Source organism: Leucopleurus acutus, assembly GCF_964270905.1.
Source record: "Leucopleurus acutus genome assembly, chromosome: 9".
NCBI lineage: Eukaryota > Metazoa > Chordata > Mammalia > Artiodactyla > Delphinidae > Leucopleurus > Leucopleurus acutus.
In genome coordinates this window covers 13,603,989-13,627,490 of record NC_139144.1, presented here as the reverse complement: position 1 = coordinate 13,627,490, position 23,502 = coordinate 13,603,989, and the positions used below count along the sequence as shown (strand labels likewise).

At 45.5% G+C, this 23,502-nt stretch overlaps 1 protein-coding gene across 3 annotated transcripts in view; it reads left to right on the top strand.

Moving 5' to 3' along the window:
• The window catches only part of HECW1 (HECT, C2 and WW domain containing E3 ubiquitin protein ligase 1), a gene marked incomplete at both ends in the record, with an annotated part of 472,369 nt that overhangs the window by 143,800 nt on the left and 305,067 nt on the right, over positions 1-23,502 (top strand). The window contains one exon of one of the 3 annotated variants that reach the window (XM_082846646.1): positions 9,779-9,823. The exons of the other annotated variants lie outside the window; for them this stretch is intronic. Within the exon in view, the coding sequence (XP_082702772.1) occupies positions 9,797-9,823 (27 nt within the window). Of the gene's footprint in view, positions 1-9,778; positions 9,824-23,502 lie in introns of those variants that run through there. 3 annotated transcript variants of the gene reach the window in all.

Below are 23,502 nucleotides of genomic sequence, written 5' to 3'. Positions count from 1 at the left end.
TAGAAGTAGAACATGCTGCTGTTGCGGGAGAAGCAGTAAGAGCGAGAGGCTGGTGTAAACTCATGATGCCTCTTAAAAGGCATGATGCTCAGAAGTGAATATCACATTTGGTTGGCCAGAGCATATTACATATTACATGGCCAAGTCCAAAGCCTATGAGGTGGGTGTGTATACTCTCCCCACAGGCATCACGGGCAAGTCCCACGGCAGGAGGGATGTCTGATGCTCCTGAAGAGGAGAATGAAACGATGGATGGATGGATTATGATGACAATGTGCTGTATAATAGTGAATGGTACTACTGTCACTGCCAGCTCTCCTTTTATTAAGTTATACCCCTATTTGTATTTATTTATTGTGACAGAAAACATGAGGTTTCCAGATCAGAAAACAGACTGTTTACCGTAGCAATCTTATCATCATTTCCCCATGCTCAGCTCCCCATGGGGTGAAGTGATGGGAGCCAGATGTTCCCTGTACAGACAGGGATGTGTGCCACAGGAGAGAAACCCGGAAATTATGACTCTCAGAGATTGAACAGGAGCTGCAGGCACATCTGGCCCTCTTACCCTCTGGAGAGAAAAAGGGAGGACCTTTGTTCTGGAATATAAGGAAATCTTCTCTGGGAAGACAAGGCAAAAGACTCTGGGATGTAAACAGATGTCTCCAGAGGAGATACGACTGTATCTTTCCAGAGGTCTCTGTCCTTGGGGTAACCACCTATAATCCTTTAACCCAGATGCCAGTGTTCTCTGCTCAGAAACTTGAAAATATTCATAGAGCGTTTTTCCTGGCACTTGAGCTTTTTAACTTTCTGACTTCTGTTGCTTAGTTTTAGTAGACCCAAGCTTTCAGAGTTGTGGAAATTGGTCCCCATCGGTTCACAGTTCTCAGGGGGTAAATATTCCCTTTGGCTGAAATACTGAGACCAGGTCCAAAATCTAACACTCCTTCTCCCTGCCCAGCTGGTTGGCATTACGGTGTTGGATATTACATTTGGAAACTCTTTTTATGTCTTTGTACATCATCAATGTGGACACAGTACAGTTGGATATTATCATTGCCTCAGAAGCCCTCAACACCTTATTATCGAATGATTTATTTCCATTTAGCCCCCAGGAGTTTTGAGATGCTATTGTGGAAAAGACAAGGTTTGGCCACACGCAGTCACATATATCTGGGTCAGCATATGCCTGTGGATTTTTTTTATCTTTAATGGATTATGTATTCAAAGGAAAGCTGCTATTGTTTGCTTTTCAATGTCTGAGAAACACTTTTATGTGTCTGTGGAGTCTTAAAATATTAGCCAGTGGAAAACTACAAGACTGAAGAGAATGGGGTGGCATCCAGTTACCAAGCTGACTGATGGGTCGCGATAGATTTTACTGGATGCCTCCCTCTCCTCCCAGAACAAGTTCCATAAAAATAATTCTATGAAAAGCTTCCAGAAATGATGCAAAACGATACTGTTCTGGAACCCAGGAATAGTGATCGATATATCTGACTCCAAGACTGATTTCCAGGATACAAAGTGGGACTGGGACCCTGAAGACCAGGGCCAGACCTCTGCCTGCCCGCACACTCCGCCCGCCCTCGGTAGCTCCAGGCCTGTACCAACCAACCTCCTAGGCTCCATTTGCTCCACTCTTCCTGTTCTCCCTTGCGGTCTTCCACTCCCCAAAATGGGCAAAGCTGGAAGTGGATATATAGATACAATGGGCATAATAAGAGCTGTGATGCCCCCCAGTAAGAAAAGGCAGATTCAGGGATAGATGTGGGAACAGATGATAGTTTCTGGCAAGAGGAGGAGAAGCTTCCTCAGATTATCCAGAAATCGGCTTCATTGCAGGAGTCCGATAAGCAGCTAAGGAACAGCTAGCATCCCTCCTCAGCCTGCAAGAGCAGGTTGTGCTAGACAAACGCAAGGTTAGTTAGAGGCGTTACAAATTCAGTGCAAGGCAGCCTCCCCAGTAACAGCTCTCCTCCAGCTACAATCCTGATCAAATTCTCATGACCCCCTCTGCCCCCACTCTGATCGTGTTACCTTTACATCTTGCCTGGATGCTTCAAGGTCTCCCAACTTCTTCCCTTGCCCTCTCTTCAGTGTGTTCTTAAACCAGCAGCCAGAGAGACCCTGTTCATTGCCAGGCAGGTTGTGTCACTCCCTACTTAGAGTTCTCCAGTGACTCCCCACCTTGCTTTGTGTGGACACCAAAGCCCTTCCACTGAACTAGGAAGCTTACCACCAGCCAGCCCCTCATCACATCTTCAACTTTATCTCCTACTATTCTCCCCTCTCTTCGCTCTGGCCACATTGGCCTCCTTGCTGTTTCTCAGAAGACCCAGGCACTCTCTACCTCAGGACCTTTGCACTTGCTGTTCCCTTTGCCTGGAATGTCCTTTCCCTGGACATCTCATTGGTCACTTCCTTTTCTTCCTTCCAATCTTTACTCAAAAATCTCTCCATTTTTGAGAAACCCAGTCTAAAATGTCACCTCCTACCCACATCTTAACACTTCGTTTCTCATTTCTTTCTTCTTAAAATTTCCTACCACCTAACGTGTATCTTACTTATTTATTATGATTTTTGTTCTCTCCCTCAAACATGAGCTCCACAGCCAGGGCTTGTAGTCTGTGGTTCACGAACATTGCCTCATTTCCAGGGCCAATCCCCTGCCAGACCCATGGTCCAGGCCCAAGTCTTGACCACACTTGTCTCTCCAAGGCCTGGCCACAGGACACCTGCCTCAGAAGACCTGGACAGGGAGGGTGCTCACCTGGAACTGGGCAGAGCTTTGCCCAAGGGCGTGCAGAGCTCTGCCCCTTAAAATGCTGCAGGAAGAGGCAAATCCCATCCCCAAGGGCTCCCCCCTGGAGGGGGACCCCACAGAAACCCACTGCCCCTACTCCAGCCCTGGCTGCAGGAGAAGGAGATTTGGGCCCTCCCTAGAGAGGGGCATAGGTGGGATTCTGCCCTCCCTGGCTTTTGGTGGACCCCAAACCATGCTCCTGGATGGGATAACTTAATGCATAAAACCTTCTCATATTCATTTGTTAGTTTAATCCAACTAACAATATCTATGTGATGTTTATGTTCTAGAAAGTGGCACTTGAGTGTAAGTATGAAGTTCCACTGAATCTTGGGCAGGGAGTGTGGCCAGCACTCCCTGGGCCCCCTGCTTTGTAAACCCATGGTTGTAACCATGATGCTCTCGTAGGTGTCTCCCATGTCCCATTTGGGGCCATAACAACACAGCTCTCCAGATTCTAGACAGATAAAAATGCAAGCATAGCTAGGAGAGTTTTGAGAAGAGCTTACTTCAAAAATTCATGAAGGAGGTACTTGTGCTACCCAATGAGATATATTATTATAAATATTAACACATAAGTTTATATGTTTTAGTCTGTGTAAACTGATGCACAACTGAAAACTTTGTGTCAGTATATGAATAGAAAAAAAAACATAGAAGAGATTGATAATCCTGAAATACATGTGAGTTTATGACAAACTTAGTATGTTCCAGCGTATTAAATGATTGCTTAACTAATAGCACTTGCAAACCTATTTGGGGGGCAGAAGCCTGAAATGAAAGAGATAGTCAATAGAATAAGCCACACACAAAGATAACTTTCAGAAAGATTAGGCTATAAAGAGGAAACTTAAAAAGCGAAAAAGGGTGTCTATTTACCCGAAGGGAGGCTGGGGCTTCAGATGTGACAGGAAGAGGGAAGGTACATTCTCCTCCGTGTCTTCACGGTATTTATGACCAAAATAAACTTTAAATCACTGAACGGAAACTGCCTGGACCCTCCCTGGCTCTTCAATTCAGTGACCTGAGGCATTCTGTGTATTCAGTTTATCTGTTCAGTGTTTCTTAACAGATACACTAGGATGTTGGTTCCTTGAGAGCAGGGACCAGGTCTGTCTGATCTCTGAAGCCCGGTGCCTGGGTCTGAGTCCTGGCTCTGCTCCGTACTCTTTGTGTGACGTTGAGCACATGACATAACCTCTCCATGCCTCAGTTTCCTCATCTGTAGAATGTAGACAATACTAGCACTGCCCTGTGGGGTCACTGTGAGGACTGAGTGAATTCGTATCCATAAAGGACTTCAAATGATGCCTGGCGCATGGAAAGTTATATACATGCTGGATGGTAGCTTTCATCACTGTATTTTCTAGTGCTGAAGTGATGCCAGGTGCATGGTGAATGGTCAGTAAGCGTTGACTGACTCTGAGCCTGCTTTGCTATAAGGCACCTCTCTGACTGCCTCAGGCTACCAGCGAATCCCACCCCTCAAAGGCAACCGGTGACAGATTTTGTAAATAGAGGCAGAAAAGCAGTTCACCAGCCTTTTTGTTTTTCTTCTGCCACTTGGAGCATGAAAAAGCACTGAACAGGACAAAGTCTGTTTGCAAACCCATGATGGGTAAGTGAAATGAGTTACTGAATCCAGTGGCAGCGAGCCCCTAGTTGCTGAGGGCAGAGTTAAGCCCATATGTTTTGTATAATTCTGTCCCATCATACTGCTTACAATACAAGGGAAATGTTTTGATAGTCTGTCACTGAACTCTGTTTTTAATGAAAACATCTGGGATCAGCTCTTATTCTTAGAAGACGGCTTTGTTGCGGAGTCAGTCAAGTATGGAGTTCTATTCTGAGCGTTTCCTCATCACAGATGTCCTTCGATGCAACGTGAAGGTTGGGGAAGAGAGAACAGCCCTGGCCAAGCAGCAGGAACTCACAGCACTGGGAGGGAGGGAGGGAGGGAGTAGTGGGGAGAGGACCCAGCCCATGGCCATGGACGCTGACCCCAGCAGAAGGGCTGGCTGCGGGCTGCCCGACCCTGTACTCACCACCTTGGCTGTAGGACTCAGCTTTACTCCTCCGCCTGGCACTGCCCCTCTGCCGCTCAGAGTTGGGGTCTGAGGAACAAGGTTCGGGGATGGGAGAGGCCGCACCCACGCATTTATGTTGCCTGGTCATGGAGTTGGAACTGCCTCTCTGAGGACACACTGGCCATCTTTGGAAACAGTCTTCCTTAGAACCAGCGTGAGTCCAACAGCTTGGGAAGAAAATGTCAGATGGGAAGTTTTGATTGTAATAATGCATTATGATTCGTAGAGATTTAGTCAGGGGTATGCTGCAGAACTAGAGAAATATATGAATAAATGAAAAATTAAAATATGTTAGAATGAGTGTTAAGAAAATGAATAAATAGCTCACTGGCTATGACACCAAGTCCATGCTCTTCAAGTAAAGCCTGACCTGTTTGTCAAAGCCTTTTTCTTCAATTTGAGAGATGATCTATGAGAAAAGAGGGGCCTAAGAAATTGGAAGACATTGTAAGTCAGTAATGACAGAAAACGATGCTCTTCAATACTGGCTCAGGAAGAGACCTCCTCCCAGGAAAACAAATTCGATGACAATAAAACCCTTAAGGTTATGCGATAGTCAATCTTATGTCTCCTGAGCATTTAACTGGGACCCAGACAAGGCACCAAAAGAGATGAGCTTGGGATGAAACAAAACCAGTCAGATGGTAAAAACGGTAGCACTGATGGGCCCATGGTCACAAAGTTGAACACAGGACCAAACCGCCGTTTGTTTCAGCATCCTATCCTCACTGCTGTCAGCCGATGAGTCCTTGTTGTGATGCCAACAGGAGGGGGTGATCTAGTGAAACTACTGAATACTTGTTCTTGAGATCTCCCAACGAGAATCGTTTTCTTAAATTAGCAAATGTAATTTTTCTGGTCTCTACGAAGAAATAAGTTTTTCATAGTCTCATTCAAAACACGTACAAGGGAATGTAATTCGTCCTTCCCAGGGAGTCTGGTGTGGTATCCTGGGAGTTTCCCCCGGTGGCAGGAACACGTATCCATTGATCTGCTCATTCACTCCGTCAACAAATATTTATCAGATGGTGGTCACTGGGCTAGGGTGTTTGCAGGTGATGAAAAGGAGGGTATTAGATTTTGTTGAGGGCTTGAGGCTTCTGAAATGGAAACTGGAGGTCTTTGAATGTCTCTGCAACTTGGCATCCCTCATTGGAACTCAGCAGATTCTAGGTGTCAATCGTCCGTACTGAGGACAAGTTAAAATGATTGATAGGCATGATGGTGGGGTGATTGAGCTAGCTGACCAGGTTTCTGAAGATAAGAGATACATCCATTTAAAGGTAGTGTAAATTCTTTTTCAGTATCACAAACCTCCTCCGAGGGCCAGCAACTCTGGGGCTCCTTTCCCGTGATGCCCACCTACAGGCCAGAAGGACCGCAAAGACCTGGCCACCCAGAAGGTGGCGCCTTGGTTAGACTTTCCTCGGAGGGCTCCTTAGAAAGGAGGAACCCAGTGCCAACCAGAATCTCTGGCTTTCTTCAGGGATGAGGTTATGAGTGACTTTTCTTCGTATTATCTGTATGGCTTGGCTTTTTAAACAGCAAATGTACACTGTTCCTATAATTACAAAAAAAGTTTTAAAACGGTGTCATCTTGTATGTTGCCCACTTTCATCCATTCCACCTGTGAACGATCTTGATCTCTTCCTCAATAATCCTCCGCTTATCAGATGCTGACAGAACGGAACAGGAGGGAAGCAAAACGAAAACAAGTTTCTTTTAGCACATGATACATCGCCGTGTGGTCTGAGGGCCAGTGTCATGCTTTCTGGATTGGGTTTTTAATCTTAGCCCATTGGGATTGGGGCGGGATCAATATTGGCCCTGGAGTAGTATCTTAACTGGTTTATTTGATTTTTAATGATGGTAGCTTCTAACCAGGTGACATAGTAGCGGAGGCACAGTGTCCCCTCCTTCCCCTATTTCACAGCTTTTGCCACCTTTCAGCCTCGACCGATGGAATGGCACTGGCGGAGGTTTTTAAACAGGTTGCTGGTGTGGATGCCAGGGGCTTGGAGAGCTGACGCAGGGACCCGTGAAGGAGCAGCTCGTCGGGCACTGTCCTTGCGCTGCAGTCCCTGCTCTCCTGGGGCTTGTACTGCAGGCACTGCTGCCAGGGTCTTCATGTGTGTCCTTCCCACTTGACTTCCCTGCCGCTCTGTGCGCTGGGCTCCAGTCGTGTTCCCCAAGGGTCACAGCAATAGAAGAAGTGGCTAGAGCTGCATTAAATCACTGGGAAGAGCCCCTGTGGATTTATAAAGCTTAGGCGGGTTGAAAGCAGAGGACAGAGACATATCTGGTTGCTTTCATGTAGACAGGTCACTTGGTGCCCGTTTCATTCCTTAATTTCCTTGAGCTCCGGCTTACTCCTGAGGGGAGAGGGTTCTCTCTGGGTCCTCTTTGGTAGGGTGGCATGGAATTTGGGGATCTAGAGATGGGTCCCTTTTAATCTCGTTCACTCTATCTATAAAGTCTCCACTTCTGCTCTCCTCCTTCTTTGCCAGAGTCCAGCTTTGCAGTTAAACAGTTAGTAAACTGTAAGAAAACAATTTACGGTAAACTGTACAGTGGAATACACCAGTATCTCCAGGGCTGAGTGCTAAATAGGTAACGTCTAATTTGAATGGTCTTTTTTTTCTTTTCTGCTTACTCTCCTAATGTGTGTGTGTGTGTGTGTGTGTTTGATTAATTGGTTCAACATTTGGCTTAGGGCAGATGCAACAAAAGGCTCCTTTTATATCTTCTAAAGTGTAGACTGTGAGTTCCTCAAGGGTGTACACAGTCCCTGATGATTCATTCATTCACTTGTCCAATTCTCATTGCACATAGAGAGCACTCCTTGTACAGCCCCAGCTCTGAGAATTCCAGGTCATCTTTGCAAGACAGATGTTAAATAAATTACATACCTAGTTCTTTAGAATTATTTTCAAACCTGCTAAAATAAATACAGAGCTCTGTTCCAGCGGCATGTGTTCTGGCCGGGTGTGAGAGGTGGGGCAGGGTGGTCCCAGGGAGACCAAGACCTGAAGGTTGTGGAGAGGAGAGGGCTGAGGGAAGCGTGTTTCAGACAGAGGGAACGGCATGCTGCAGCCTCCAAGAAAAGAGAGGCGAGTGCCTCTGAAGGCTGTGAAACTCCCCGAGTGGCCAGAGGGTGGGGAGAGAGGGAAGAAGCGGGGCCAGGGAGGAAGCAGGGCCAGATCCATTTGGCACGTTTGTCTGCAGTAAGTGTCAAACTGGTATTTAGCACTTTAGCCTAAAAGAAGCGTGAAGCCACTAAAGCAAGGAAGTGGCGTGGTCAGATGTTCCCTTTTTAAGAAACGTTCTGCCTGTTGCAGAGAATGTCTTTGGGGTGGGGCTGGAGACCAGTTAGGATCAACTGAGACTGGGAAGGAAAGGGAGGCTTGGGCCATTACGGAGGAGGTAGAAATGGTGAAAAGCAGACGGATCTAGAATGGTTGAGAGGAACGAGTGAGTGAACTGGGGGCTTGGTTGGATGTAGAGGATGGTCTGGGGGAGACAGAGGACCTGAGGTGATGCCAGAGTTCCCAGCGGGAGACCCAGTGGATGAGGAGCCCTGACTGAGTCAGGCTTGAGGATGAAGATCCCGAGCTCCTTTTGCACTGTGTCTGGGGGGGCTCTGAGAAGTCCCGGGGGATGCTGGGTTTGGACTTCAGATGAGAACACTGAACTGTCAACGAAACGTGGATGTTGTCAATATTGAGAGAGTCATCGCGGCCATGGGTGGGAATAGGGGCCCTCGTGTGGATATAGGAGGGTCTGGGGACTTCCAACATGGGAAAGCCTGCAGATGGAGCTCAGCTGGGAGCAGCCTAAGAGCAGCTGGGAGGCCAGTGGTCATGTCAAGGAAAGGGGCCTCACCCACGCAGAGCCCAGGAGCGCCCAACGTGATGTTGGCGTGGAGCGGGATCTTAGAATACGGAGGCTGAACCTCTCTCTCTTTCCTATCCAAATCTGCTTGGACCAGGGACGGGAAGATAATCCAGGCACACAAAATGCAAGCTTGCAGCTCATTTCTCACACGAATCCATTTATCAGCAAAGCTTCAGGTTTCACTGGAGTTTGGGAAAGCTGGATCGCATACCGCTTTCTTCTGGGATAAGGGCGTATTGATCACTCTGACCACAACTTTACCTTCAGAGGAAGATGAGTGAATAAAATGAGAATTTAAAACTCAGGAACCAAAGTGATCCCCAGATGAAGAGGACCCTGGTGGAATACCTACACCCGGCATCTCTCTGTTCAAGTCCCTAATTTTTGACGTGGTTTCTCTATTTAAAGTGCTGATGGCGTGACGAGTGACTGCCATTTGGGGCGACACCCTGCAAGGGGATGGGGCTTCCTCCTGAGTCTTTCACATCTGAGTAAATGCCTGAGTGACTAAAGGCGCCTAGATAAGTCAGTGACACTTTCAGCAGTTTAACTACAGATCTGGTTGTTTTCTGGTTGGGGGGGTCTTACGAGTGGAACGTGTCTGAGGATGCTTTTAGGTAGTTTTCTCAGAAGGCTGGGGGAACAGAACTTTCCCTCCCTTCAGATCCCACACCAAATCCTTGTTTCCTGAAAAGGAAAACTAATTTTTTTTCTAGACCCATGATTCTTACCCCTTAAATTTTAAAAATCCAAGTCAAAGTATTCACAGTATAAAATAATGCTGCCATTTGTCCTTTTTTTTTTTTTTTTTTCCAAAATGAGTATGATCTTCGTGTCATCTTTCCTTGTACATGTCAGTTGCCCAAACCAGTTCTCTTGGCGGGGGTGGGGGCAGAGTGTGCCTCACGCGGGTGATGTCACTGATTTTGTTTGCTTGGGATACACGCTGAGTTAACCTCGTTGGACTTTCCCCAGGAATTGATGCGCGTACACGTGGTGGGTCATTATGCTGCTGCACCTGTGTAGTGTGAAGGTCAGTGTGTTTTTCTGATTATAAGAACCCATCCATGTCATTCCATTATAAACCCACTCCACTCATAATGGAATGTGCCTCAACCCGGAGCCCTTCGCGGTTGCCCCAGCCCAGGAGTTCTCTCGAGTGCAGCCCTGACATTTGAGATCCATCACCCACCCCTCCCCCACTGCCTGCCTCCACCCCAAATTTGACTGTGCTCCATTTTGAGATGATCTGGTTTGCATGTCGAGTTCCTCTTGTGTGATGTGAACGTCTAGTTGTCACAAGTGAATTTGTACCTGGGAGCGAACACTCTCTGATGGTCCTTCCAGAATCACAGCTGAGAGCTCTGCTGGGTGGTGGGTAATTATCTTACAGTTGAGGAGTATGCCTGGAGACCAGAGCAACTGTTTCTCCTGCTGACTCAGAGTCGGGCCGGCTGCTGGGAGGTTGCCAGGTCATTGCAAGGGGCCCCGAGCAGCTGGTGGCTCTCCCAGAAGGACCTTCCTCCAGCCCCCTCAGACTTCCCTCCAAGTCCTCTCTTGCTAGTACTGCACAGTTTTACAGCTTTCAGTGGCAGCCCTGGTTTGTACTAATCACAGCCCGCATTTACTGGACACCGTGCATCATGATTTGTATAGTAATGCTTTTCTTGCGTGAGTTCCTCTCCACTCATGACAATCTGAAGAGGTAGGTACGACCATAGTTCCCATCTTATGTATGAGAGAACTGGGCCGTAGAGGGCTACGTCACTGCTCTAAGTCTCCTGGTGGGTAAGTGAGGAACACGAATTCCAATGCGGCCAGCCTCTTGGAGGAGCTGGACTCCCGGCCCCTGATGCTGCCAATATTTAGATGAGGCTTTTAAAAAATAATAATAATAAAAGCTCATATCTGCATAGCTCTTCACAGATTTACTAAGCATATCCACATGCGGACTCGCTAATCCCTGAAATAACCGTGCGGTAAGGAGAAGGAAGCGTGGGATGTTTCGTGAGCATCCTGGTCTTGCCCAGCTCGCAGGAGGAAGAGGGAGCCTCAGACTCTGCTCTTCTCTTCCACCCCACCCCAGGGCCGCGCTTCCAGAGCACCCAGAGGGGCGCTTTCTTAATTAGTGAATTTTGAGGAACGCATTTAATGGGTTGTATTCAGGAAGCATTAAATTAGGACTTAATCATGTGCTGCGAAATGTCCAGGGGCAGTCACAGTGCAGTGACTTTAAATGCCCTTTTCTTATTGCACGTCCCAGTTGGTTGTGCTGTCAGCACAGTTGCTTTCTCGAAGTTCACTCAGTTATTCCCGCCCCTCGTCTTCCCCAAATGGAGAACACTTGACTTTTGCTAAGAGAAAATTTTCCCCGATGCACAGCCCTCTCATCTGTTTACATTCCCCTAGGACTTCTGAATTTTCTTTTTGGCTGTGAAGATATAGTGAGAAGTCTTTTTAAAATATCAAGTAGTTCCTTTGGGTGCATTTAACATTCCGGGAGAATGCCCCCCCCCCCCCCCCCCCCCGCTTTCCTCTTTCCAAGACTAATGTCCTTGGCAAGTGGAAGGCTTCCCTGTCCTAGGGAATCTCAGTTCCTGTGTGTCTTCAGATACAAACCTTGCCTCGAAGAAAACCTCTCTGAATCCAATAGCAAAGCTACATGGGCACACACATCATCTCAGGGGACTTTATTCAGTGATGCAGGAAACACCATCGTCGAATATTCTCCCCTGACGTTTGTGTGAGTGAGCTGTCCCTGATTAACAGGGGAGAGAAGACAGCGAGCACGACTGATGCTCCCAAAGGACTTAGCTTGTGAAATGAGAGCATAGCCACAACCTCCGGCACCATGGTGACACTAGAAACCTGCGGGGACGGAAGCAGCGGCATTATTTCCAGTTTCCGTGGAAACTCGCTTTAAAATTCCCTGCCCCAAACGCTGCAAGATAAAGGAAATCTTATGGCCCCATAACTTTTGCCTTTTTCGCTTAAATCTTCAAAGTCGGAAGCGATCCTAAAGGTTTTCTACGCCTCTCTATAATATTTTCCAAGAAGATTCACCATGTTGCAGAATGAGTCTGCAGCATTACGGGCTGGGTTTACCAAAATAGCTGGAGGTGAACTAGGGATCATGTAATTGAGCATTTCATGTAGATATGCTTTTCAGCTTCTGTAGATATGGTCCTCAGCAGGATAAATGCTCATCTCTGGAAGAAGACGAAGCATTCATGCTAAAACCAGTGGTTCTCAACCAGGGTACATCTCAAACCACTAAGTATAGCTTTGCATGTAGAGTCTGGGCATTTGCATTTTGAAAATGTCTTACAGGCACCTCTGGTTGAGAACCACTGGTTACAGCTGGTGGGAACTAAGGCTCTGTGTGTCTGTGAATGAGAGAATGGGAAAGAAATCTACACTGCATATCTTTATGCTACAAAGAGAATCTTCTTACTCAGAGATAGCCTGTCAATGTTCCTTTTCGGAAAAACAAACAAAAAAACCTTAGGCTTTACATGTTACAGTGAGTAGCATCTCTGTTTGTCAGGTCCACGGGGATGTAGATGCTGGTTGTTCAAGAGAGAAGTAAAGCCTGGGAGAGAAGAAGGAAGTAGAATCAGGCTGGGGCTGCAGCCTCACAGTCCCTTCCAGCCCGGTGAGCCCTCAGGAGCAAGGCCTGCCTGTTTTGAGACACCCATGTTGGGTGGGATCAACCAGGCCCTTGTACCCTCTCGTAGCTCAGGGCCCCCTAAGAAGACCACGCACACCCCAAGGCTGAGGTGGGCCTGAAGGAGTTGTCTAGCTGTCAGCTGCCACCCTCCTAGCTGCCGGGCGAGGAGTCCTTTCTTAAAGGAGTATCCCAGCAGCTCATCTGCAACACTCCAAAGACTCCAGAAAATCTGTTCTTCTGGGCTTTTCAGAATTTGGTCAGAAATGGTCCTTTGCTGGAATTTACTGCCTTACGTGGAAGGTTGGGGAGGGACTGGAAGAAATAGGGGGAAAAGCATGGCTCGTTCGATCTCTCGCTGGATCAGGGCATGTGCTAGGTGGACAGACTTAGAAGAACAGTGCATTAAAATTCCAGGGATCTTAAACCTCCTCCTGCCGAAACTGAAGCCCAGAGAGGTTGTGTGTTATCCAGGATCACCCAGCGATGGCAGGGCCCAGGGGAGCCCCAGGCTCAGTCCCGAGCTCCACTCAGCTTCCTGTCCATTCATGACTGCACACCCCACAGACCCGTGTCAGCTCACGACTCCCGATATGGAATGTTCCTGGCCCACTGCTTCTCCTTGACCCCAAATTCTGTATGAGAAGGGACACCTCATGGCTCCATAACTTTTGTGTCCTTGTTTACATCTTCCAAACGGAAAACGATCCCAGGATTTCCTACAGCTTCTCCCCACCCCATCACGTCCACAGTGGTGAGCTCCGTGTCTAGAATGTATTAGTAGACAGAGGTGTGAATCCTTGGGCTTCTGAAGCCCACAGCCAGCTTCCTTAAATTTCCTCTATATCTCTGTCTCGCTTTTCAGTTACGGTATCATCCAGGCATAAATGGAAAAAGTCATCAGAAGCCTTCCATTCCACCCCACGATTTGTCATCTTGACACCAGTAGAAAATCAGTATATCATTTATTCTCTACACGTATTCATTTGGAAACTCAATTAAAAAGCTGACTGCTGTCCTCCCCCTTCCTCCCCCTCCCCCACCCTCCCCCACCCCAAAATAGCCTTCAATCTCCAGAGTCCTAAGCCACTGTATTTCAATGACTACTCTAGCTAAATCTCCCTGCATGTGAAGCCACGAGCTTTCAACTTCACTGAGTTTCAACTTCACTGAGACCACCATGGTCTCCCCTCTAACCTTTCTCTGGTCACTGCCTTCAGTTCAGCCCTCCTGACTATGAGAGGTAAATAGTGTGATCCCCACTGCTAGTGAGTGAGCTGGGTCACGTCCTCGGCAGAGTCAAGAAACTATGTCAAGGAGACCAATAGCCTTGGGTGAGTCTGGAAGGGGTCTGACCTGACAAAGGATGCCTTCTTCAGGGACTGCTTGCCTCTGCCCAACAGGTGATGGGCGCCCCTCCCTCCTCCAGAGTCAGATCATCTGGGGAGCCTTGGTTCTGCCTGTACCTGAAGGGAGAGCTCTACCACCAATATTTCCCCATTAGGAAGCAGTAGCCTCAGCACAGAGATAAGACTGCCCTGCTGAGTTGCTCACAGCCTGTCCCAGTGCTTGTTCTCTGAGCACCACCCTGGTGCAGCAGCCCCAGAGGACCAGACCATGCAGGCTCAACCCTTTCTGTTAACCATGCCCAGCAGGGCCGGAGCTGCAAGCACAGAGCAAGGCCAGGGCATTGAACAGCTTTTTGGTCTGCTCTATAGAAGGTGTCTTGTTTTGAATACGTAATCTGTCCTGTTCTTTCAAAGTAAGTGTTTTTACAAAAGGTCTGGACTGCCCTTGAAACATATTTTTTTCTCACTGAACAGGAAATATATTTCTAGTCCTTTTGTGGACTCAACTTTAGAAAGGGAAATTGGTAGAGGAAGGAGGCTTTTGTGTGAAATTCAAAGACTGGTTTAAACTAGGGCATGCACGTTGCATAGCTATTTTCCTCAGACAGCAGGTGGCCAAAAAACATGCATGTGTGTCTGTTTTGAGCTTTGTTTATTTGAAGTAGTGTGTAGTAAGTGGCTTTGTTCAAGCAAAGGAGTGCCAGTTTTATAGGCAGCCACAGATGAGATGCCCCTCTTACCGGGTACTGCCAGATTTAGAGCCAGGATTTTCTTTTTCAGAAAGAGCTAGAAGTTCCCCAGCATTCTTTTTATCCCCTCATGGCCAGTTTGTGTGGTGCAGAATTCTTAGAGAGTGCGGCGTTGCTGATGTCCTCCTTCGGTCTCAGTACGGCACCGTGTGTCAGCAGATATGGCTCCTGGGTCTGTTTGTTCAGCTACGCTTTCTTAACGAAAGTTCTTGTTTTACACGATTTCAAATAATAAGTCAGTATTTTCATGATCACAGCTAAATACACACCACAAATGGATGTGTATTTGCCTTTCTCTCTTGCAGATTTTTTAAAACAAAGTAGAAGGAGGATTGGGAGTATTTTGTTCTCCTTCAAATTTTCGGATAGACGTTATCCTGGGTCACCCTGGCCGAAAGCAGCCTCGTGAACCACTAGAAATTGGACATCAGACTCTGGAGTAAGGGCCCTATGACACAAGTTCATCCTGGCTTCGATGTTTTAGGTGGAGGCACGTACCAGTCATTTATTATTCACGGGGCACCTATTAAGCAAACACCTACTACGTACCAGACATGGTAGAGGTGTGGAGGAGACAGCCGAGAACAGACAGACAAGCCCCAGCCCTCATGAAGCATTCATTCTAGTTGAGGAGAAGGGTTGGCAGAAGATGAAAGTCACAAATAAGTTTATAACATGATGTCAGGAATGGAGAAGGGCTAAGAAGAAAGAAAGAACAGAGTAAAGATGGATGGAGAAGAGAGGGCCTGGGGACACCCTGTGTTCACCTGCTCTGCTACTGCATCCCACCTCTGGGTTCAGTCTCTGAAAACCCATGCCGTCTCTGAACTTGTGTAAAAATATAGCCCCATGGTCACCACCTGTACACTCCCTAATGACATGATTTTTATTTGGCTGCCAGTGGCTTTATTTATTTATTTTTTGGATGTGATTTTGTGGATGACTTAAAAAAACGGGTAATTTTATATAAAATTTTCGAATCATGGCTCCTTTTGAAACAAAGCAAAAGTTCTTGCAGCCCTGGACTCACGTTCTGCTTGGCAGCGGTGGGCAAGCGCTAAATGAGGGGTCCCTGTTAGGACCTTCCGATCGTCATCATTCTCACTTGGCTCGCCTCCTGTTGGCCTCTGAAGGCAGCCATGGTTCCAGCCTGATTTGATGCCAGCCCTGCACATGTGCAGGGCAGTGATGTCTCCAGCATCAGGACCCTTCCTTACTGGATGGGCACTGTGAAACTTTCTCCTCCTTCCTTCCCCACCAATCACTCTCTGTAGATTTAACTCTCTTTGCCTGCTGCAAGGGACTGTCAGGGCGTTGCCAAGCTCACGTAGTCCCAGGTGAAGTTGGAGAAGCCATCTAGTCGAAGAATGAGCCCCATCCTTTTGCAATCCCAGAGTGCTTTCATTTGGCCCATCAGAGCAGGAGACTTAATGCAATTCACCACACCTAGTACATTTTCACTCTGGACAGTCGCAGGTCTTAGAGTTACGGTTTCATTACACTTCTGCCTAATGAAAACGCAAGCCCATTCTCTGGTTATTTTCATCTTTTGTCCCTTAGACAATTCCACCAGCAAAACCTTCCCCAGACTTGAAGAACAAAATGCATTAGCCAAAGCACATGCTTTGTTCCAATTGCTGTTTATTTTCATTTCTGTGTGGCTTTTCAGAGTACCATGCCATTCATCACCTGACAGGTAGGGATGTGACCACAGCGACTACAGGAAGCAGTGTCCCTGAGCTAGACGGGGCACGTGCCACGGGAGCCTTGGCTCATGGGATCCTCCCAAGAAAGTCAGCGTTCGGCAGCACCCTCCTTCTTGTTCCAGCTGGTCGACCAACGTTGGCCTAGAATTCACTCATTTGACTTATACAGAATATTTCCAAATGTATATAAATTTCATAACCGTATGTTTGTAAGCCCTCTAATCAATATTTAAATGTGCTTTTTACTTAAACGAATAACCTTTCCCTACTCCATAGTAGATAAAAGAGTCTTTGCTGGGCCATGCGTCCCCCAGGTTGCTTCTCTCATGTCGGAAGCATACCTCTGGGTGTCCTCCACACTCAGTATCCCCATCAGTGAGGGGCAGTCTGAGGCCCCACTCCTCAGGCCTGTGCTCATTCTTCTGAGAGTGGATCTCCTCATAGCCACCCTACGGTTACAATTGCCTATACCCAGGAGCCAGCAGCTTTAGCACCAGCTGGGAGCTTAGAAATGCAGACTGTCAAGCCCACTCCAGAAATGCTAAATCAACATATGCATTTTAGCATGATTCCTGGGAAATTCACGTGGACCTTTAAGTAGAAAAAGCATAGGCTTCCACTACTGCCCTGGGCCCCATCCACTTCCCCTCACAGCCCCTTGTACAAAACTCCTTCAGCACCGAATGGATATTCTCTGATCAGTGGTTATGAGTTCCCCGCAGTCAAACACAGACCCACCCGTTTTGTGATCTTAATTTTTATTAGTTATTACATTCAGCTATAGGTAAATGCTACCATATCATTAGCAACTGGCCACGGTATAAAATATCCTTGGGAACTAAGTCATTCTTATGAAACATTTAAATGGTCATTAAGGGAAAAGTAATCTGGCAGTATAGTTTCATAGTGGAGGTAGAATGTGGAAAAGCCAATTAAAGTCATTAAAAGACAGTTGTTCCGTTAAATAGATTGCAGGCAGGCAAGACAGAAAAGTGGTTGAGAGCTGACATGGGTTTCCAGTGGCTAGCCTGGGTTAGGGTCCAGCTTTGCTCCCAGCTATGCGACCTTGGGGAAGTCACTTAGCCCAGTCATTCACAAGTCTGCCTGCTCAGGATGACCATCCGTAGAGCTTGAAAACAAATTTCCAGCTGCCTGGGATCCATCAATAGAGTCCCCGCTTCAGTAGCTTTTATGTGAAACCCAGGTATCTGCATTTTTGAAAAGTCCTCAGGTCATTTTGATGCACAGCTGAGTTTGAGAACCACTGGCAACTTCATGGAGCCTGTAACCCCTCTTTTCTCAAAGGAGGATAATAAAAGAGCAGTCTTGTGGGTTGCTGAGAGAACTTAACGGTAGCGTGAAGGGAAAAGCCCTGTCTCGTGCCTGACGCACAGTGGTTGTGCAACATCAATAGTGATGATAATGACGGTGACGGTGATGCTGATGACAATGATAATGAAGGTGATGGTGGCAACAGTGATGACGATGCAGGCTGCATTCACACACCATCTGGATATGGACAAATCTACATTCTTTATGAGCTTCCCTTTATATATGGGCCTGTATGGAGGTCCATTAACAAATTACCAGATTAAATATGATTATTTTATTATGGCTGCCGGTAGTTCTGCAGCAGGCTTGAATCCACCCTTTTAATAATTCTGTTTTACATTTGTTCATTACTTTCAAGTTTCCAAGTGCTTTAACGTCCATGACATTCCCTCCAATCATAAGCGGTGGACAGAGCTATCACAGGAACTTACCCTCATTTGATAACTGAGGAAACAGGCTGAGGGAAGCAAGGGGCTTGCTTAAAGCTGCCCACTGAACAACCTGGAATGGAGTTCAGGTCTTTGGACTGAGGATCTGTGTAGAAAGACCGCCGTCTTTCTACCAAAAGCTCATATTAAGGGGAATTTTCCAGGCAAATCTTGACCGACTGTTAATAAATCTCCCCAGGTTAGATTAACAGTTGTCTGGGAATAGCTTTGTTTCCTGAGTCAGGTTCCAATTTCATCTTATCTTCGGGTCTTTTCAAATCTGAGGAGACCAAACACAGAGGATCCTTTTTTCACTGGAGAATCAGTGACCACTAAGGGTAAACTAACAGAGTCTCACTTAAGTGAAAAATAACACAACGTAGGCAATTGTTAGAAGAAAATATGACATGGTCCACTAACCTTATATTGTAGCACGTGTATCTGCAATTTTTCATGAATTCCCCCAAGTAATTAATTTTATGAAATATTGCCAGGTGTTCTTTTCTGCTTTCCCAGCCCTCTTGAAAATATCTGACATACCAGACAAGCACTCTCGCTGGAAAGTTATGTCAAGGAATTCAGCAGAATATACTAGAAAGTGCACATATCAACATTAAGTCAATATACAATCTAATGACATCATACACACAGGAACTCAATGAAAACCTCCTTGTCTCCTCCACTGCTTTCTTCAGCAGACAGTTCATCCCCCCAGCTGCCCTGGAACATCCTTTGCGAAAGCGGACGGGGAGCCAGACTCCTCTCAGCTTCACCTCCATTGAATTATCATTTCTCTCCTCCCCCTTCCGACACTGGTCTCCCTCCCCAAGAAAGAGTCACACTCTACTTCCTTGCAAACCACAGAACCAATGGTACCTGTTGTCTGTCTACATTTGTCTCCACCACAGTCACTTATACCCCTAAGACCCTTAGGTGTTACTAGAAGGAGGGGTATTTAATTACTATCTCCGGGATCACTTTGTCTTTCCTCACTGGGCTGCCCAATAGCATCTCTATTCACTCAGTCCAGTAACCCACTCCCTTCTTTATTGCAGACATGTGTGGAAAAGCACAATTACAAGTCAAGAAGGAGAAGCACAGTGTCCTATTAATCAATACAATGAGTTAAAAGTTAGAACCCCAACTCTATATTATTTAAGAATTAGGGCATCTAAAAGCTGAATAAGTGTGCCCAATGGGATCCAAGTTGCTAGCTCACTTGTATTCATTCCTTATCTGGAATTCTACTTCCGAGGAAAAAAGTTGGAAATAGAAACAACTGAGGAGTCAAGTAGCGTTTCAGATACTACATTGCCTTGAGAACTTCAGTCACCACTGTATGCAGCAAGATTTGTTCCACAAATATGTACTATTTAACATGTATTATTTATTCGTAAATATCTGTGGAGTGGCTACTGTGGGGCCCGATGCTGTGCTAAGTGCAGGTGATAAAATGGTGAGCAAAGCCAGCCCTGACTTTCCAGGCTTACAGTCCAGTGAAGGGGAAACTCATTCAAATCATAGCCAATCAGGGTATTCTGAAGGCAAAGACCATAGCTCTGTGAGCACAGACAAGGGGAGAACTTTACCTGGATTTATGAAGTGTCCTTAAGGAAGGGATGCTGCCTTGGAAACGGAAACATGAATTGTAGTTGATTAGATAAGAGAGGATAGTATCTCTTCCTTATTACAAAAAGTGATGTCATCTGCTTCTAAGAAAATCTGGACCTCATTATTTAATATAAACAGGTATAAAAATAAGACAAGTGGTACTTTTTAGTTGGTCTTTTCTAGAACCATCTTTTTAATTTTCAAAGTGTACTGCTCATTACCTTGTACAGCAGCTCCTATTACTAGGTAGGTAGATTTTGACCCTTTGCTCTGGGCAATTGCTTTTCAAGTTATCGCATACTCTAGGTCCATAACATAGTAGGCGCTCATCAGTATTTTGAGAGCTTTCAAGGAAAAGAATAATGGCTTTTTATGTACTTTATCATACTACCCAAAATAGTGAATGGGAAGGGTGAGTATGTTGGTCATAAAGCTATATGTGGTGTAAGAGGCCCGCCGAGCACTGTAAAAAGGAAGAATTACAGTTCAAGCCAAGTAAGAATATAATAGGATAAAAGATGAGCACCAAAGTAATTTCTCCTGAGTAATAATACCACAGTACAATACTGGAATAATTAGTAAGTAAGACATTAACCTAACGTGTACCAAGGGAGTGATTAGTTCAGTAAGAGCTGCTGCACTAAAAGCAACATTTCCTAGGACAGATCTTCCTTTATCTCCCTTCTCTCTGTGGTTCCTCTTTCCCCCCCCAAAAAGGAAAGACGTGTATATAGATAATGTATTGTGAATTGCTTGTTTGGTTCCATTTGTGCTATCTAAGGCTTCATTTCAACCTGAGTCTAAACATTTTTGTATACTTGATACAGAAGTCAGGAAACAAAAAGGAAAAATGTCTACTCTCTTCCCCTTCCAGATTAGCAATTTGTGTCACAATGATTACTACTAGGTGTTTGCTCATTCTTTCCATCATTCATGCATTCTGTGAGCCTTTACTGATTTCTGCATTAGGGGCTGTGAGGCATCCAAGGGCACAAGACACAAACAGATGTTTACATAAAGGCAGTCTATGTGGTAACACTTCAAGGTGAGGTATCAACAGCTGTTCAAAAAAGGGTTCCGTGTTCACGTAAGCCTGGGAAACACTAGGTCGAACCAGCTTCATCTGATTTCTTAGATGAAGGACCTCTCAGAATGTTTAATATGTGACGAGAAGGGGTTTTAGAAATGCAGCATTTGTATGGCATTTTTAAAAACATACCATCTACTAACATGATTCCTTGAGTACGCTCTGGGAACGTTCATCTAAGCAGTTGAGTGAGACTCTACCTCTGAGTAAGGAAACTGATATTAGCAGGGCAGGTTAGGGCCTCAAGCAAGAGGCATGGGGTCTAGGTCAGAGTTCTAACTCTGATGCGGGCTTAGCAGCAAACCTCTAGTGGCGAGGAGGTAGAAAACTAAGATAGAGCATAGTCATCTAGACCAAGTCGACTTAATGGGGATTAACTTTATTTACATTATTAATTTTATAATTTTAATTAGTAAAAGTAAAAGCACTGTGTTGAGGGTCAGTAAGTTCCAGGAATTTCAGCCTAGTGGATAAAGACTACAGGCTCTTGATTCAGATTTCTTTTAGGTTTATATCCATGTTTTACAGCTGCTGATTTATATGACCTGAGGCAAGTGACTTTACCTCTTTAAAGCTCATTTTTTTCATATGTAAATGGAAATAAATGGGAATAAATTCATAGCAATATGGATTGTAAAGAACATTGTGACATTTAAATGAGATAACATGGGAGAAGCACTTAGCACAATACCTGGCACATGGCAAGATTTCATTCAGTGCTCATTACTTACTAAATGCTCATTAATCCTCCCAATTCTATGAGGCAGACATTGTCTTCTCTATTTTATGGATAACAAAACTGGGACTCAGAAAGTTTAATAAGATGCCAGGATCACACATACAAGAAGTAGTGGGGCTAGCATTTAGCACAGGGAGATCAGCTTGATGCTTTGTGACAAGCTAGAGGGGTGGGATAGGGAGGGTGGGAGGGAGGCTCAAAAGGGAGGGGATACGGGGATATATAGATGTAGCTGATTCACTTTGTTGTACAGCAGAAACTAACACAACATTGTAAAGCAATTACACTCCAATAAAGATGAAAAAAAAAGTCACAACTGAAAAAAATAATAATAATAAAAAAAAATAAACTCGGGCTTCCCTGGTGGCGCAGTGGTTGAGAATCTGCCTGCTAATGCAGGGGACACGAGTTCAAGCCCTGGTCTGGGAGGATCCCACATGCTGCGGAGCAGCTAGGCCCATGAGCCACAACTACTGAGCCTGCGCGTCTGGAGCGTGTGCTCCGCAACAAGAGAGGCCGCGATAGTGAGAGGCCCGTGCACCGCGAGGAAGAGTGGCCCCCGCTTGCCACAACTAGAGAAAGCCCTCGCACAGAAATGAAGACCCAACACAGCAAAAATAAATAAAATAAATTAATAAACTCCTATCCCCAACATATTAAAAAAATAAAAATAAAAATAAATAATAATAAACTCAAGTTAGTTTAACTCCAAATCCCATGTCTTTTCTAGTATGACATTCTAATATGAAGCTCAGGGGCATACAGATACTGGGACTAATTATAGACTTCATTTGCAGCTAGATATTAATCAGGAATGGCTCCAAAACTGGACTAAGCTAGCATAATTGAATAGGAATATAGACAGGCAGGACAGACCCAGACTCTTTTTGATGTATTGGCCCAGGAAATCTAGAAACACTCCACTTGTCCAGTAGGAGTCAAGTGTGATTGAAAGTGTCATATTTACTTGTTAAACAACCTGTACTCATAGAGTTGTCATTGGCACTGACCTAACTTGTTGGCAAAAATATTTGTGGTGTGTGTGTGTGTGTGGTTAGAACTGGCAAAGGCAAAATTTGTGAGCTAGGCAGCAGTTATATTGTTGAGGGTGGGAAGTGGCTTCTGTAGGATGAAAGCTAGGATAGGAACTCCATACATCTAGCCATGGGAGATGCAGCACAGCTTTAATTAAACCAGCTCAACTCTTAGCAAAATATGAATGATCCGTTCCTCCTCTTAACCTCCAGATATAGGAAAGAGTTGGAACTGTAATGGGAAAACAAACAGACAAAAAAATAGTATACTTTAGGCTCCATTGTTCTTATATAAACAGTGTTCCATAGATAATTTGGAAGATTATAAAACATGCAAAGAAGCAAGAAAATGTGATAAATCAACAAAAAAAATCTATCAGTGGAAGCAGGCCCATAGATGAACCAGATATCAGAACTAAAGGTAAGGAGTTTAAAACATCTGTTGTGAACACATTCAAGGATTTTCTGAAAAAGAAAGCTAGAATGGATGAATAGATGAAGAATTTCAGCAGAGAAATGGAAAGTATAAAAAAAGAACCAAATAGAAGTTCTAGACTAAAAATATCTGAAATAAAGAAATAGATTAGGTGGGTATCTCAGTCTGTTTGGGCTGCTAAAGTGAAATACCACAGAAGGGGTGGCTTATGAACAACAAAAATTTATAGCTCACAGTGTTGGAGGCTGGGAAGTCCAAGACCAAGGCATGGGCAGATTTGGTATCTGGTGAGGGCCTACTTTTTGGTTCATAGACAGTTATCCTTTACTTGTAACCTCATATGGTGGAAGGGATGAGGGACCTCTCTGGGGCCTCTTTTATAAGGGCACTAATTTCATTTATGAGGGCTTCACACTTATGATCTAATTGCCTCCCAAAGGCTGCATCTAATACCATCCTACTGGGGACTAGGTTTCAGCATATGAATTTTGGGGGGACACAAACATTGAGTCTGTGGCAGTGGGCCTAACAGAAGAATAGAAACTGTGAAAGAAAAGATCAGTGAACCTGAAGG